The 16,143-nt window shown below is 39.6% G+C and overlaps 1 protein-coding gene across 8 annotated transcripts in view; it reads left to right on the plus strand.

Annotated features, from left to right (window-relative positions):
• The first annotated feature begins 11,158 nt into the window (after positions 1-11,158).
• The window catches only part of LOC131235696 (uncharacterized), a 28,791-nt gene continuing 23,806 nt past the window's right edge, over positions 11,159-16,143 (plus strand). For 3 of the 8 annotated variants that reach the window (XR_009166245.1, XR_009166242.1, XR_009166243.1), the window contains exons 1-4: positions 11,159-11,626; positions 14,755-14,799; positions 14,926-15,073; positions 16,041-16,110. Coding sequence is in view for 2 of the 8 variants with exons in the window: in XM_058232999.1 (XP_058088982.1) it covers positions 11,285-11,626; positions 14,755-14,799; positions 14,926-15,073; positions 16,041-16,110 (605 nt within the window). In the remaining 6 variants the exon portion in view is untranslated. The remainder of the gene's footprint in view (positions 11,627-14,754; positions 14,800-14,925; positions 15,074-16,040; positions 16,111-16,143) is intronic. The other 5 variants (XR_009166244.1, XR_009166241.1, XM_058232999.1 and 2 more) reach the window with 2 other exon arrangements.

The following is a 16,143-nucleotide window of genomic DNA, read 5'->3' on the forward strand; positions in this document are numbered from 1 at the left end:
CTGGGGAGCAGCCCCCACTTGATCCACCTGTTGAGCCACAAGTAAGGAGGTCATCTAGGGACAGACAACCGTCCAAGAGGTACTCGCCGCATGAATACATTATGCTCACTGATGGGGGAGAGCTAGAAGATTATTCTAAAACCCTAGTCAACGAACATGAGGGAAAGTGGTTAAAAGCTATGCAAGAGGAGATTGAATCCTTGCATAAGAACCACACCTATGATGTGGTGAAATTGTCTAAGGGCGAGAAAGCTCTGAGCAACAAGTGGGTGTTCAGAAAGAAGGTTAAGCAGAAGAATTCACAAACAAGGTTCAAGGCCAGACTTGTAGTGAAAGGGTTTAGTCAGAGGAAACGTAATAAACTTTGAGGAGATATTCTCACCAGTGGTGAAGATGACATCCATACGGGTGTTACTTGGGTTGGTGGCTAGCATGGATTTGGAGATAGAGTAGTTAGATGTTAAAACTGCCTTTCTCCATGGTGACCTAAAAGAAGAGATCTACATGCATCAACCAGAGCGGTTCGAAGTCAAAGGCAAAGAGCATATGGTGTGTAGGCTGAGGAAGAGCTTATATATGCTGAAACAAGCTCCAAGGCAATGGTACAAGAAGTTCTACTCATTCATGTTAAAGCATGGATATGACAGAACGGAGTCGGACTACTGTGTGTTCATGCGCAAGTTCTCAGATGGTGATTTCTTAGTTTTTCTGTTATACGTTGATGACATGCTCATCATGAGAAAAAATATTAAGAAGATTGATAGACTGAAACAGGAGTTGGGTAAGTCGTTCGCGATAAAAGACTTGAGCCTAGCTAAGCAAATCGTAGGAATGGAGATAACCCGTGACAGAAGCAGCATGAACCTTTGACTGTCATAAGAGCGATATATTGAGAAAGTCCTAGAGCGGTTAAATATGAATGCAGCGAAGCCAGTCAATACTCTATTGGATGGTCACTTAAAATTGAGCGACAAGTAGTGTCCCAAGACGAAGGCAGAGGTGGATAAGATACAGAAGATACCGTACGCGTCAGCAGTAGGAAGTTTGATGTATGCTATGGTGTGTACGCACCCAGACATAGCACATGCGCTTGGTGTTGTCAGGTGGTATCTTACCAATCCTGACGAAGAGCATTGAACATCGATCAAATGGATACTGCGGTATCTAAGAGGCTCATCCAGGTTGAGTTTATGCTATGGTGACGGAAAACCTATGTTAGAGGACTACACATATGTAGATATGGCAAGTGACATAGACTCTAGGAAGTCTACATTGGGGTTCATGTTCACGTTTGCAAGGGGAGAGGTCTCTTGGTAGAGCAAGCTATAAAAGGCCGTACCATTGTCGATGACAGAGGCCGAGTACATTGTGGTCACAGATGCATGTAAAGAGATGCTTTGGATGAAGAGGTTCTTATAGGAACTTAGCCTGAAGCAGGAACAGCATGTAGTCTATTGCGATAGTCAAAGTGTTATATACTTGAGCAAGAATCCAAGTTAGCACTCAAAGTCGAAGCATATAGAGATTCGGTATCATTGGCTTAGGGATACTTTGGAACAGAAAGTGTTACAGCTTAAGAAGGTCCACACGGACGATAATGAGTCAGACATGTTGACCAAGGCATTACTCAAGAGCAAGTTTGAGGTTTGTATAAACCGGGTTGGCTTAAAGAAGGTGAATTCCTCCTGAGTCGAAAAGGGAGAGATTTGATGGAGATTTTCTCCTCATGGCTCGACGGGTCGAGTGCCTTGCACGACCGGTCGAGGGTGGTGCTCGACTCAAAGTTTAGCGACCAATGAGATTTATTCTTCCGTGCTGCTTGACCAGTCAAGGAGTCTGCTCGACTGGTTGAGGGTCCACTCGACCAGTCGAGGTTACGCAGATTCATGTTCAGATTTTGTGCGGACTGCGTATATTTGAGGCGGTTTTCACAGAGGTACAGAAAGGAGTTGCTTAAACTATAAATAAAGGTTCTTAAGGCTTTTCTAGAAAAGGCAAGAGAGTTTCCTAAAGCTTTACAAGGGTTTGCTAAAGGGTTTAGGGCTATCAAAGGTGTGAGAGAGAGACAAAGAAAGAGAGAGAGGAAGCTTGCGGAAGGGAGGTTCTGCTCCTAGAGGTGATCTACTGTACACGCAACATCTCAGCACTTCTACGTCCTCATAATCGATTAGATCTCTCCGTTTTTCTTTATTCTCTTATTGTTTATCCACTCCTGCGTGAGCGAAGAATCTTTGATCCAAGCGGTGTATGCTTGTGATTGGTTGTAATGTTCTACTTCATGGTAGATTGTTGATCTGGACGAGGTTCCGTGGTTTTTATCTTTTTGAGGGTTTTCCACGTAAAAATATCTTGTGTTATGTAGTTTGTGCTTTGATTTATTTCATTGCTATATTATCACATAATTCTGGTGTTATTTGGGAGCCTAGATCCTAATGTTTTGTATAACGGCCCCCAACACGGACAAGCTTGAACTCGGCTCGAAATTTTTTCGAGCTCCAAAACTTAGCTCAAACTTAGTTTTGAACCGAGTCAAATCAAGCTTGTTCGAGTCTAGTCGAGCGAGTTAACCGAGCTAACTCAGTTCATGTACATCTTTAGTTAGATTATATGTATGTGCAAGTGGAGCTCACTTGGCATAACCCATTGGATTGAACGTCCACATCTATAGGATGTGTTTGGCTCACCTACACATGGTAGGTGGCAATGTACAGAGGTGGAATATATGTTAGTGACGGAGGCGTCAAATGAGGCATTATGGTTGAAGGGTCTGATTAGAGAACTCAAGTTAAAGCAAGAAGTGAATCGGTTGCATTGCGATAGTCAGAGCGATATGTTCACTCCCCAAGTATAGGTTGTGATGTAGTAATAAACTCGGTGAGACCGAGGTCGAATCCACAGGAACTGAAACTTATATGTAATCTGAAACTAACTAGAACTAGAACTAGACTAAGATGAAATCTAAATCAAGTGAATATGAGGAAATAATGGTGAAGTATTACTCTAAAACTTGTGAAAATAAAAGTGGAAAACTAGGGTGCCAAGGATCCACTTGTAACAATTGGGAAGCTACCTTACATTGATTCATGGCCACAACTAGAATCAGAGTCCTATCCTATCCAATTGGTAAGAAGAGATTTGTCAGATCTCTAAACTTCTCGTGGATTTAATCATCAACAGATACGATTGGTGCAGATTTGTTAGTGATCCCGTCACCTAACCATGCCCAGGAGACTATAGCAAACAACAACAATTTACCAATCTCACAGCCAATCATGAGAGAATTGTGAAAGTTAGGAGGGGTTCCATCACCCAACTATGCCCATGAGACGATGGTGAACAACAGGGTTCTCAAGTTCACAATCTCATAATGAAAAGAACATACTCAAAGCTATTGCAGATCTACTGTAATTTGAGTCACAATAAACCATTAAAAAAACTAAAAGTATTTCTTAATAATCAAATTAGAATCCATAAGAGTTCAATAACCATGAATCAAAGCAAAGTCACCTTCCTAATTACGCTACAAGCTTCACCTCTTAGCCATAGCTGAGAGGTTTAGCCTAGCAACATGATTAAGCTAAATCCCTTAAACAAAATAAATAAAAAGAAAAATAAAAAGAAAAAGGAAAAAAATAACTCTACTCTCTCTGTCTCTCTGCTCCACGTCCAGCCCAAGCCATGATGGTCTCTAACGTTCTCTCTCTCTTTCTTATAGGCAGGGAAGCGGTGGAGTTAGCCGAAGGCTGGGATAGAGTCGGTTCGAGTTTACGCACTCTCCTGCGTAAGATTTCAGCCATAGATACGCAGCCGTGACAGAACATGCGGAGAAACCGCCAGGAAATTGTGCGATTGGCCTGGTATTCTGGATGGTGAAAGCCTGACCTTGATTCCGCCTTCATGGATGGAGTCATGGCCACCTTTTACAACGTATGGACGGTCCTGATCATAGGTCCGATCCTCCTTACGAACGTATAACAGCCCGGAACATTCGGGTTTCTCGGACGCTGTCATTGCGTAACATATGCGGAAAAGCTGATTTTGCGTTAACTGTGGGGCCCATTATGGAAGTTTTCTGAGAAATCCACTTCGACCATCTGCTTCTTCACGAGATTTTAGGTTGTTAAGGGACGATTTTGGATCAGATTCAGCGTGACCCATGGAAGAAATCAGCTGCGACAGTTGTAGGGTAGTCCATTTGTGACCATTGAAATCATCACGTGTGCGTGCATGAGTGCACAAGGTCAAGATGGATTTCACCAGATCGATCCCTTATGCATGATGGACGGCTCAGATCGTTTGCATGGTCCATGATGAAGGCCCACTAATGATCAAACGACGCCCCTGTTTCACGCCAGAGAAAACGACAGTTGCTGTTTTTGAATGAAGAACTGGTCGGACTAGCCGTGCACATCTGGTGCACATGTGCACGGTGTACACACAACTCAGGTGGGATCTACGGTGATGGTTATTGGGAATCCTCTCCATCCATTTGTCTCATCATCTCATTTAGGGCATCGAGCCCAAAATTGAGGCATATCCAGAGATCAAGTGGGCCCCACGTCAGGATTTAAAGGTATTATTTGTCCGTTGCACCACTTCCACAGGGATCCAATGGTTCAAATTTGACGTGTACGGTTCATTTATGCTCCTCAGGCAATGCATGAAGTTTTGAATTGAACAGATGGTGGAAACCCTATAATCTTGCATTTTACTGACTTTTAGGCCACTTGAGCTTCAATTTCTCGATTTTCTCAGATCTCTGGCGTGTAAATCCGTCGATCTTGGTCCCCTGGGGTCCATCCCTTGCCTTGGTGACATCAGAGCATTAAATTCATGCTTTTAGCACCCTGTTATAGTCCAAGCTCGTAAATACATCTTGCAGCAAAAACATGGTTAAATTGGGCCGTTAAATAGCATTATGTTCGTAAATCTAGGCAATAACTGGGGTCTGATATGCAATATTTGACCCTCAACACGATATCCATCCAGTGTTGAATTAAGTGTATCGTGCGAGATCCAATCATATTAACGTGAGGTTTCACAAGATGCGGGAGCTGATTGCTTTAGGAGAGATTTAGTTTCAGAATATTCACATGGATGAAAATGCCGTAGATATGTTGACGGACCCGGTGACCACAGACAAGTTCAAGCATTGCTTAGGCTTAATTAATCTCACCAACCATTAATGAGATTGGGCACCCTCCATGGGGGTGTGGATGAAGCTGCGTTCCAGGTGGATGATGTAGGAAGCAGTTTACGCTCAAAGTGGAGGCTAACATGATAGATCTTCATGGTGACTTGGTATAATACATGTCAAGGTGGAGATTGTTGTGCAAATGCCTTGGATTCTCCACAGTTTGAGAGTGGATGAATGGTTCTATTGGTCGGACCGAATTGGGTGTCGGTCCGACCTACAAAGTGCAGGTTTCCTCAAGAGTAGAATGTGATTCTATCGGTTAGAGTCAGTCCGACCAACGGTGTGGTTGGTCTGATCGAAGGACGTGGACTTTGTTACGTGATTTTGCAAAAGTCGAGCTATTTAAGTCCTAATTCCATTAAGGCTTAAAAGAGACTAGGGTAAGGGTTTTGCAGGGTGAGAGGGTTTTATACACTTGTAAGTGATTCAAAAAGGATTTTTTTTAAAGGTTATGGTTTTTCCTAGGGTGTGCATTGCAAGGGGAGATCAAGTTACTTTTGTAATCAGAGAACGTGAGCGATGTAACTCTAAGGTTTCAATTGTAGATGGATCTTTGTCACTTTGTGCCATGTTTTTTCCCGCAAGGATTTTTCATGTAAAATTTGTGTGTCTGTGATTGCTTGATTGGTTGTTTCTAGTTTTGATTATTCTATCTTTGTTGAACGTACTTTCACAAAGCACAAGATTGATTGTAGTATTAGATCTGAATCTCTAATATCTAGAGTTGATTCGGGTTTGTTGTGGCTCAGAATTACAACAATTCTTATATATTATTCATGGTATTCTTCATGATAGTCGACCTACCAAATTCAAAATGATTAAGTTTTTGTATGCATTTTTCTAAAAGTTCTAAGTGTAGGTTATTTATGCTCCCACAAATATATACACTAAATTAAAATTTCATAATAATACCCAATGACTTTCAATGCCCGAGTATTGAAAATTTCAAGGTGTTACAAGCAAATCACAAACTTATAATAAATGATGAGAAATTAATATATGTATTTCCATGTAAAGATCTCCACCAATTCACATAGAAATGCCTATCGAGTCACATTATGTATAACTGCATCCAACTGAGTATAATTGGGACCGAATTTTGAACGTGTGTGTTTTCCAATAACACATTAGATTTTCTCATTTATAACAAGTGATCATTTTCTATTTTGTTAATTCCATGTTTATACAACTATGTTATGTATAGTATTTCATTTTTTCATATAATGAATAGAGTTGCCCTGATTCCAGTCTATGCTTTAACATGTTGATGTTTTACATCAAATATTGAATTCTCGCAATTTTTAATTTATAGTCATATTGGATTAGAATATGGGTGATCCTTTCCTACTTTGCAAATTCCATGTTTATACCTATGCGTGATACTTTTTTATCATTGTTTTCTTGTATGATGATTAGAGTACTTGTATCGATTTTCATTTATGCTTAATTTGTTGATTTAATTTTAAATTCTTTCCCTTTTAATTTTTTAGTTAGCATGGAATGGAAGTGGATGCACGTTTACTCTTATTTTAATACATAACTCATGAAAAATCGATTATTGATTACTATGACTGTTAGATTTGTGTTAATTGCTCAAATGTTATACTAAAACGGAAAATAAAATTGAATCAAGGGTGCTTTGCCTTGGGATATTCTCTAAAATGATTAAAACGGATGTTTTGCCTTGGGTTATTCCTTAAAATGGTCAACACATGTGTTTTGCCTTGGATTATTCTCTAAAATGGTCAGCATGGGTGGTCTACCCTCGGTCATTCCCTAAAATGGTCAATCACATAGATGCTCTATCTTGGATTACTCTAAAAGTGATCTTATAAGAAAATTATTATTGATTTGATTCATCATTCCTGTGAAATGTTCAATGTTAAGTATTTATGCTAATTAATACTTGTTACATGCTTTTATTTTTGTTTATAAATTTTACATGATGAACTTATGTATGAACGAACTTGGAAATTTTAAATTTTAGGTGTGAATGTTCCCATGAAGTTGTTATGCTCACTCCCACTTAGACAGTTTTATAGAGAGCAGGATTTAATTAAGGAGCGAAGTGAAGTGAAGATCTAGGTGAAACTCTAAATGTAGTTCTTCTTTTAGTATATTCAATGTAAAAAAAAAAATGTGTAGAGAGAGATCTGATGAGAAAGCATTGTATTTTGACTTGCATTGGATTTATTGATATGTGAATTGTACGAAATTTGTGATTATGATTGTTTAAAATATAGATCATGTCTTAGAATTTGGAGTTGATTATGGTCAACTTGGATACCAAATTTCAGGGCAGGACACCATATGTATGGACTACTTGGTTGAACCTATTATTTCAGCTCTTAAATACTTGCTTGAGGCCATATATTGTTCTAAGGAACTTGCAAAACTTTGAATCTTGTCCAAGTTCGCGATATCCATCCTATTTCTTCATATAGATCTCTTCCTCTATAAAACAATTAAAGAATGTAGTTTTCAAGTCCATCTGTTAAAACTCACAAGGCAGTTTGGCAGTTATGACCAATAAGATATAGATAGACTTCCTCATACCTACAGGTATGAATGTTTCCTCATAGTTTATCATTTCTTTTTGGGTATAACCTTTGGATCGACATTTCCTTCCACGTTATGTTTTATCTTATAGATTCATTTGTAATCAATTGATTTAATCTTCTTAGGTCTGTCTACAAGCGTCCAAACGCGGTTGGAATACATTGATTTTATTTCAGTATTCATGGCTATTACCAAGTGTCTTGTATCAATATCAATCATGCCTCTTTTGATAGGAAGATGGGCCGGGCAGAAAACTATCTGACATCGCTACAAAAGCCTCTCTGAGATAGATGAAGTGATTAGGCTCTAGTGTTGTCTCTGACTCTGGCATAAATAGGTGTTGTCTAAGTCTTAGGATCTGGCCCATTTGGACAAGCTATGTCAAGAGCATTCGATTGTGTCTCCTTCGATTTCACGTTGAGATTTATGGTCATGTTTGCTGTTTTACATGAAGTCTTCCTCTCTGAAAATTAGGTCTCTGTCGATCAATGTCATCTGTACCACAGGGTCCCAGAACTCACATCCCTTTGACTCCGTAAGATATCCAATTTGGAGATATTTTGTTCATCCAGTTTCTAATTTACTAGCATTAGAATTCTGAATAATTTCGAGGCATTCCCATATAGATAGGTGGATGGCCTGTCCACATCTTCTATGGTTTTTAGGTGTCACTTTTGTTAGGACCTTATTCAGCAGGTACATGTTTGTTTTCACGGTATATTCCTATATGGAAACATGAAGTGAAGCAAATCTCAACATCGACCTTACCACATTAAGCAATGTACAATTTCTCCTCTCAACAATCTTATTCTGTTGAGGATGTATTAGGTATGCTCTGTTGAGTAAGAATGACCTCTCTATTTAAGAATTTCTTAAACTTATTCGAATGATATTCTCTACCTTGATCGGACCTCAGTACATTGATACTCCTAGTATGTTGTTTTTAACTTGGGCATTGTATTTCTGGAATATCTCAAAGATTTTCAATTTATTGTGTATTAAGTACGGGTAACCAAACCTGGAGTAATCATCATTGAAGGTGACATAATACTCATACCTGCCTCTTGATTTAACATCGAACGGGCTACACACATTAATATACGTAATCTATAGGGGGCAACAAGTTTTATCCTTACTCCCTTTGAAAAGAGTTATTTTGGGATTTTCACAAGCATACAGGCTTCACGGGTAGCAGGTTTTGTCTTGAACGTCGGGGATAACATTTTCATTCAACCTCTTCTGGCTATTCACGGGATGACCCTAGTCACAAGTGCCAAAGGTAGATAGAATTATCTTCAATTGCTCTCTTCCTTTTTTGCTATTGATGAAGCAATAAGAGCTTTCGACTTCCATGAGATGAAGAGCTGATAAGAAATAAGATATAACCCCTTTAGAAGAATACCAATCACCAAGATCATGTTTCCACGTTTGATTTGAACATTCTCTTCAAACGTAAATGAATATCCCCGATTCGACAGTCTAGATGAGGGGATGGGATTTCTTATTAGAACTTCATGTGACCAAATATGCTTTTGTCCAAGTGCTCTAATCACAAGTGTATTCCTTCCTAAGTCTTCGGAATCATGACGAACGTCAAAAGCACTTTATAGATAACGAAGTCTCCATGATCAATCCTCAGGTTTAATGATACTAAGATATGAAGAAAGTGAATGTAACTCTTTATATAGGACCTAGGAGCAATCCTAAATATCCCAAACATGATGTTGTGCATATTGATGTACTTGTGTAGGTTTTCAACTCAAATAGCTTGAGACAGGGCAATACTGCTTTCAGTCATTAAGTCCATGAGAACCATACACGTGCTAGCCTAAGCATATGATGGTTGTGAACATCCATTTTTCATGAACAAGGTTCCTTAGGTTATATATTTTTTATGTCATAAGCTCAACCATATGCACATAGCTCAATACAATATTCATGACGTAGTTATATGGTCACTCCCCATAACACATAATTAATTATAACCCATGAATATAAGCATGAACACACATGATGATAATATAACTTTGTATAGAAAATAAAGATATGTTCATCATGTCTAGATTCGACTTTCAAGAGCACACATGTCAATAGCTGGAATAAGGGATATCATATACCATTTTGCTATTAGGTACTGATCTTAGCAGCCATGGCCCCTCTCTGTTCAAGGATTTTTATAACCTGTGTAACATATTGATTCTTTTAAAATAACTGAGGAAAGTAACGCAACTAGTAGAGGGTGTTTGTGAGTTACCCATGATTTAGGTTAAATTATTCTAAAATTTGACTGAATTTGCACCGAGTGAGTAATGGAAGTCGGGTGAGAATAATCCAATGACTCAAATGGAGTTGCATCGATAGTTGACATGGTTGGAGGTTCGATTAATGCAAGGCTAATGGGGGCATATTGACAATAACATCTCTAATGTCAGACAAGGGCGAATGTGGTTGTGTGGTAGTGGGAGGTGCAGGATATAAGGATGGGTTTGGCTATTTTGTGGCGAGATATGATTTTACAAATGGTTTGGTGGCCCGTGGCAAAATTGGACCAAACTGAAGACAAGATATAAGAAAGAAAGAGAGCCTGAAAGTGGCCTCCTTTTTAAAAATTTCACAAGCTATAAGGGCAAATCTTGGAGATCATATATGATGGATTATAAAAATAAAATAAAAATCTTTGATACTATGGTGTCCAAAGATATACATGCTATTAGAAATTACTCAAAAATTGCATACAAATAATTTAAACTAAACTATACAAATTATGTGCTCTTATTTCAGTGCGAATCAAAAACTAATCTTATTTAGGGCTTGTTTTGAATGTAGGATTAGGTAGTATAAAATTGCATTTGGTTCAATGTAAATTTTATTAGTGTTTGGAAATGACAACACAGCTTAGATTAATCCATGTATCACATCAACCAGTCCCAGCCGGAGATACAATGGGATTACTAATGAATTTTAAAATCCACAACATTTGTGGCCCTCCATCGATGCATGCATTTTATGCATACCGTTCATTTATATCATATACCCCTTGCACATAACAATTGAGTTGCACATACATATATTATGAAATTTAGTCTGTTGAAAAAAGAAAAATTATTTGATACTATGTTGGTGTGGTAGATGATGTGCAAGCAGTTAGACATTACTAAAAAAAAATGCTAACATGGATTACAAATATTTCAAATTAGACGGTCCAAACTATGTACTCAACCAAAAAATTACTTTTACTCAACCATCAAAATGTTGCATAGTTCGATATTTATTAGACGGTTAGAACTTGGAAAATATTGCAGTCATGTTTCAAAAACAAGTGTCCACGAATCAGAGGTTGCGACCGTTCAACCAACCTTACTTTTGAAGAACTCACAATTTACTCGGTTTAACTTGGGTTAATGTATGTCACGTGTATCATTTATAAGTCCATGCGTATCAAGCGTCATACGCAGCCGGAGTATCAAATAACTTCCCCATATAAAAACCCCAAAACACGGACAGCCGCCTCCCTATCCGGCGACAGCCATGTCTTGCCTTCTCCAAATCCATCACAATCCCCTCCCTTCTCTAATTTTCACACCCCGCAGAATGACGAAAAAGCCCCTGTCAATTCCCAACCAAAGATACAAAATGCGAGCCTCGTACCAGCTGAATCAGGGGCAGTCTCGTCTTTTCCACGAACTCCCCTCCGGCCTGAAGATGGAGGTGATATTCCAGAAGCGTAACGGTACTGGCACAGGTGAGGAGAAACCGCCGCTCGTGTTCGTACACGGGAGCTTCCATGCAGCCTGGTGCTGGGCCGAGCACTGGATGCCGTTCTTTTCCGGGTCCGGATACGATTGCTACGCCGTTAGTCTTCTGGGCCAGGTAGTGCGGCTATCTTCTTTTCTTTTTTATATCGGGTCCGGGTCCGGGTCATTTACTCATTCGGCCTCAAAATCTGGTTTGGGCCTTGCAAATGGTCCGAGTTTGAAAACCAGTCCGGCTCGGTCCAGGAGGTCAGAGCCCGGCCAGACCGGTCTCCGTAGAGAAAATTGGGACCGGCCATTCCTTTTGGGCTTTGGGGAGATTCAAGCTCTGGCCCATTTTATGTGAATCCATGATTGAGCCATGCGGGTGGGCTTAGAGGCAGCGATGATGGGTCGAGATGCGTTAGGGCCATGTTTGGAATAGCCAGAGTTCTTATCGGGCCTAATAATCAAGCCCAGACCGGACCCATTTTGATAAGACAGCCTTAGGCCTGTGCCCGCCCATTGATTGCACAAACGGGCCTTTACTGGGCTGATTCTTATCGGGCCTAAAAGTCGGGCCCAGACCCGACTCATTTTGGCAATCCGGCCTAAGGCCATGCCCGCCTGTTAATTACACAAATGTGCTTGTTCTTGGGCTGAGCCAAGCAATTTCTGAAACATAGGCCCACCCAAGCGGACCCATTTATCACTCAGACCTGCAAATCAGGCCCAGGCCCGATAACTGGTGTACATTACAGGGCTGGAAACTGATGCCCCCAAGGTTACCTGGATGGTGGATTGCTGTGGCATGTGGTACTGCAACAATGAATTTTAGATTTTGTGACATGGGTTAACTTGTTTGGTGTTGAGTCAAGTCATGCAAGTTGGGGGGTGACTCGTCTAGTTTACTTTTGGGGTTGAACCGGTTCGGTTCCGACTGAGTTGGAGTGGTCTTGGATGGGTTGAATTGCTAATCCATGACTAGTGAAACTGAAAAGGCATGTCTAGTGACATGGAATGCTGAGCGATCAGACAATTATGTCAAAGGGTGTGACCAAGTAGATAATTGTGTCAAAAGGAGTGAAAATCTCTTAAGAGACGTGTCTTTCCAAGAAAGACACTATGTCCCTTAAGCAGTGTTTGAAGTATTGGCATCGCTACAAGTTTTGTTGCTCGGGGATACGGAAACAATATTGATATCACTAGTAATTGGAAATGTAGGGAAGCATTGATGAAACATGGGGAAAACGGTGGAATTTTTCAATGAAACTTTAGGAGATGCTAAAATAAAAATATTTGCATATTTAGGAATAAAAAATTACAAAAAGAATGCATATAATAAGTTTCCATTCAATGGGGGCATAAAAGCATGTGCTGTCACAAGAAATTAGTCCATCCCAGCAATCTCATCTATCCATCCAACCATCCAACCGTCCATCCAAACATCCATCGATATTTTAGAATATTGACAATAAACGATATTTTGCTGTGAAATCGTTAACAACTGGAAAGGGAATGAAAGACTCTAGTTTCGATATTGCCCATGTTGAAATAATAATAATATCATGTTTTTATCGATATCATCATTGACAATTTGAACACTGCAACCATGCGTACATAAAAAAATTGAAATGAATTTTTTTAATGAACAGATTTTTGGCGATATTATTGAAATATCGCCGATACACTGGCGATATAAGTAACATTGGAAGTTACACAGTTGAAAATATCGGCAATTCATTGGCGATACAATCGACACCTATAATTAACACAATTGAAAATATTGGCGATACATTGACGATACTTAGCTATACAGTGTTATTGGTATTGCTACTAGTGTTATTGGTATCACCGAGCTGGAGATATATATAATATCAGAGATATTTCGATGATATCTGGGATACTCTGAACAATTCCCTTTAGGAACAATAAATCTAGGACATCCTGTCTAGGAGAATTATTTAGAACACACTCAAGTCCCATATACTCTAGCCCTTTATAAATTCCAGTCATCTTTTGCTCTCTCTACTTCCATATTGAGTGTATTTTTCAGGCATAAACTGGATTTTTTCTTGAAGACCAGTTTAACACTTAGAAGTGCAAATCTTCATTTTGAAAATTGGATATGTGAGCCTACTGTATCCTAAAGATAGTTTGCCATTTCCCTTTGCACTTGTTCGAATATTTAGAAAAAGGTATCAAAGCTGTCTTGAGATGCTGACTATTGAACTAAAGCTTTGAACACAAAAATTTGTCAAAATTTCCCTCCCAAATATCATTATTTCCTCAATTGTGTATACTTCCTATAATTAAGACATTTATACTTACTCACAATGGAGACAATTCATTCCATTTAGGATTTGAACCCAAAAATCTGTCATTTTTCTATCTCATATATTCTTATTTCCTCCATTATCTACACCCTTTTTTCCTACATGCAATTTGATTGATTCACATATGAATTCATAGTTCGCAGTTCAAGACTTTTCAAAATTTATCAGTTGGTTTGGTTAGGCTTGTTTGATTTGTTTTTAGTTCGTCCATTTCATAATTTGGATTCTCGTAATTTGATAATTTGATAGAGTAGCATTTTGCTCTACTTCAACATACACCAATCTCATTATCCTAAAAAAAAACCACCAATCCTATTCAGATAGCCAACAGTCAGTTTTCACAAACAAATGCCCACTAATAAGAAAACTGGAATAATTTTAGAAAGGGATTTTTCCATATAACCGCTATCATTTAGTGCATCTCCTAAAAGCCGCCGACTTTTAAAGTTTTGCAAATAAATACCTTATAGTATATGGTAAAAAAAGCGGCAAGTTTTACTTTGACCAATGACTAGTTAACAAAAGGAGCCGATAGCATCATAAATGGCAATTTTGCCCTTTTTGAGCTTGCGCGACCCAAAGTTTGGTGCGGCCTACCACAATGTCCTTGTTACATCTACCCCATCCATCAGTTTCGCCAGTTCATGGTAGGACATGAGTCCAAAAGCTAGGCAGATTCAAAACTCGGGTAGGCCTAGTTGGAGGAAACAGTGGGGAATTGGAGATTGAACGGCCACCATTGAAACTTTATTAGAGCCCACAAAAGTTTTAGATGAGGCTGATATTTGTGTTTTCCAGTCATCCTTGTGTGTATCAGCCTCTGAACAGCGTGGTGGGCCCCACATAGTCGGGTAGGTGGGTTAGTTAAAGGCTTTTTAACTATAGGCAGTTTGATGGGCCCCACATAACACCATATTTGTGACGTGGTCAGGGTGAAAGTGATCTGCCTAATGGGCCAGCAGCTGGTACTCTTCAGGTATTTTCTTACACACTTGGCCGGCCAAATGATTGCTTCCAATGTCTTTATCTTTACCGTTTTCAAATATCAGGCTTACTCAATGGGTTGCATTGCTTTATGATCCATTCCGAAATTCTGCAGTAGACCCATGCAAGTGATGTAGCTAACTTCATTCAGAAGGAAGTTGGGCTACCACCAGTGTTGGTTGGACATTCATTTGGAGGACTCATCGTTCAGTATTACATCTCAAATTTGATGCCTCAACATCTCTCAGACAAGCCATCCAATTACGGTATGTCCACGTGTCATCTTTTTGATTTGTCTTTGTGGTCTAAGCCCATGTTTTGGCCGCGAGGAATTTATGATGAGTGATTCGCATCTTTGTGCAGCATGCACGTTTTTTCAATTTTGATGAGTTGGTCCCATGGTTTGACAATCCAGACCTTTGGTCTCTTATGTTTGACCATGGATGGAATATGCCTCAAAAATGCCCTCATAGGATGCGCAATCGCCAAATGGTCACAAACTCTTTATAATAAGAGAAATACTACAATGGTCCGAATTCACCTGAAAAAAATCCTAATATTGGTTGTTGTGTCTTCCAATCTGGGAGATTTCTAGGGCATGCCAATACACGGTGGATCCAACACGCCAATGATTTGGATCGCTGAACCACGGGCCCCACATGTCGGAACTGAGAACCTGTGCGTTGTGCAAAGATGTGAGCTGCACACCATATAATTCCTCTTAAGTGGTATGGTTTTCATTTTTCATGCTGGTTTTTGGAGCTGACTTGATAAAGACGGATAAACAAATTTCAGCTGACCAATTTGCTTGACCCAACAAACTGGCCTTTTGAGGCCCACCTTTCGGTGATCAGAGCTGTTCATATGGAAGCGAAATAACCCAAAAGGGCTCTTCCCCTGGATGATACTAATGGTGTGATGGGGGCCTTAAGAAATGTGAGACCTTGGGCAGTATTATTTGCAAGCCATGGGTCCATGGCTAGGATTATCTTATGGGAGATTAGGGAATGTGCAGTCAAATATGGGGCCCAAGAATGGTCTAGATCACCAAAAAGTGGTCCCAACCGATGTACTGGGGTTAACAGAAACAGTCCAAATTTTTTTTTTTTTTTCTGATGTCCAAGCGTTGTGAGATGACCCAACAAACTGGCCTTTTGCATGCTTTCTCTTTTCCTCATTTTATTGTGATATGGTCTTGAATCCATGCTCAACCAATCTATTTCTTGATTGCAGAAAGGGTAGGTTTGCACCCAACACTTGCAGGATCTGTGCTTGTGTGCTCCATACCTCCTTCAGGGAATAGGTGATTGCCTGCATAAATTTTTGTGTTTTCCTT

This window comes from Magnolia sinica, chromosome 19, assembly GCF_029962835.1.
Source record: "Magnolia sinica isolate HGM2019 chromosome 19, MsV1, whole genome shotgun sequence".
Lineage (NCBI taxonomy): Eukaryota > Viridiplantae > Streptophyta > Magnoliopsida > Magnoliales > Magnoliaceae > Magnolia > Magnolia sinica.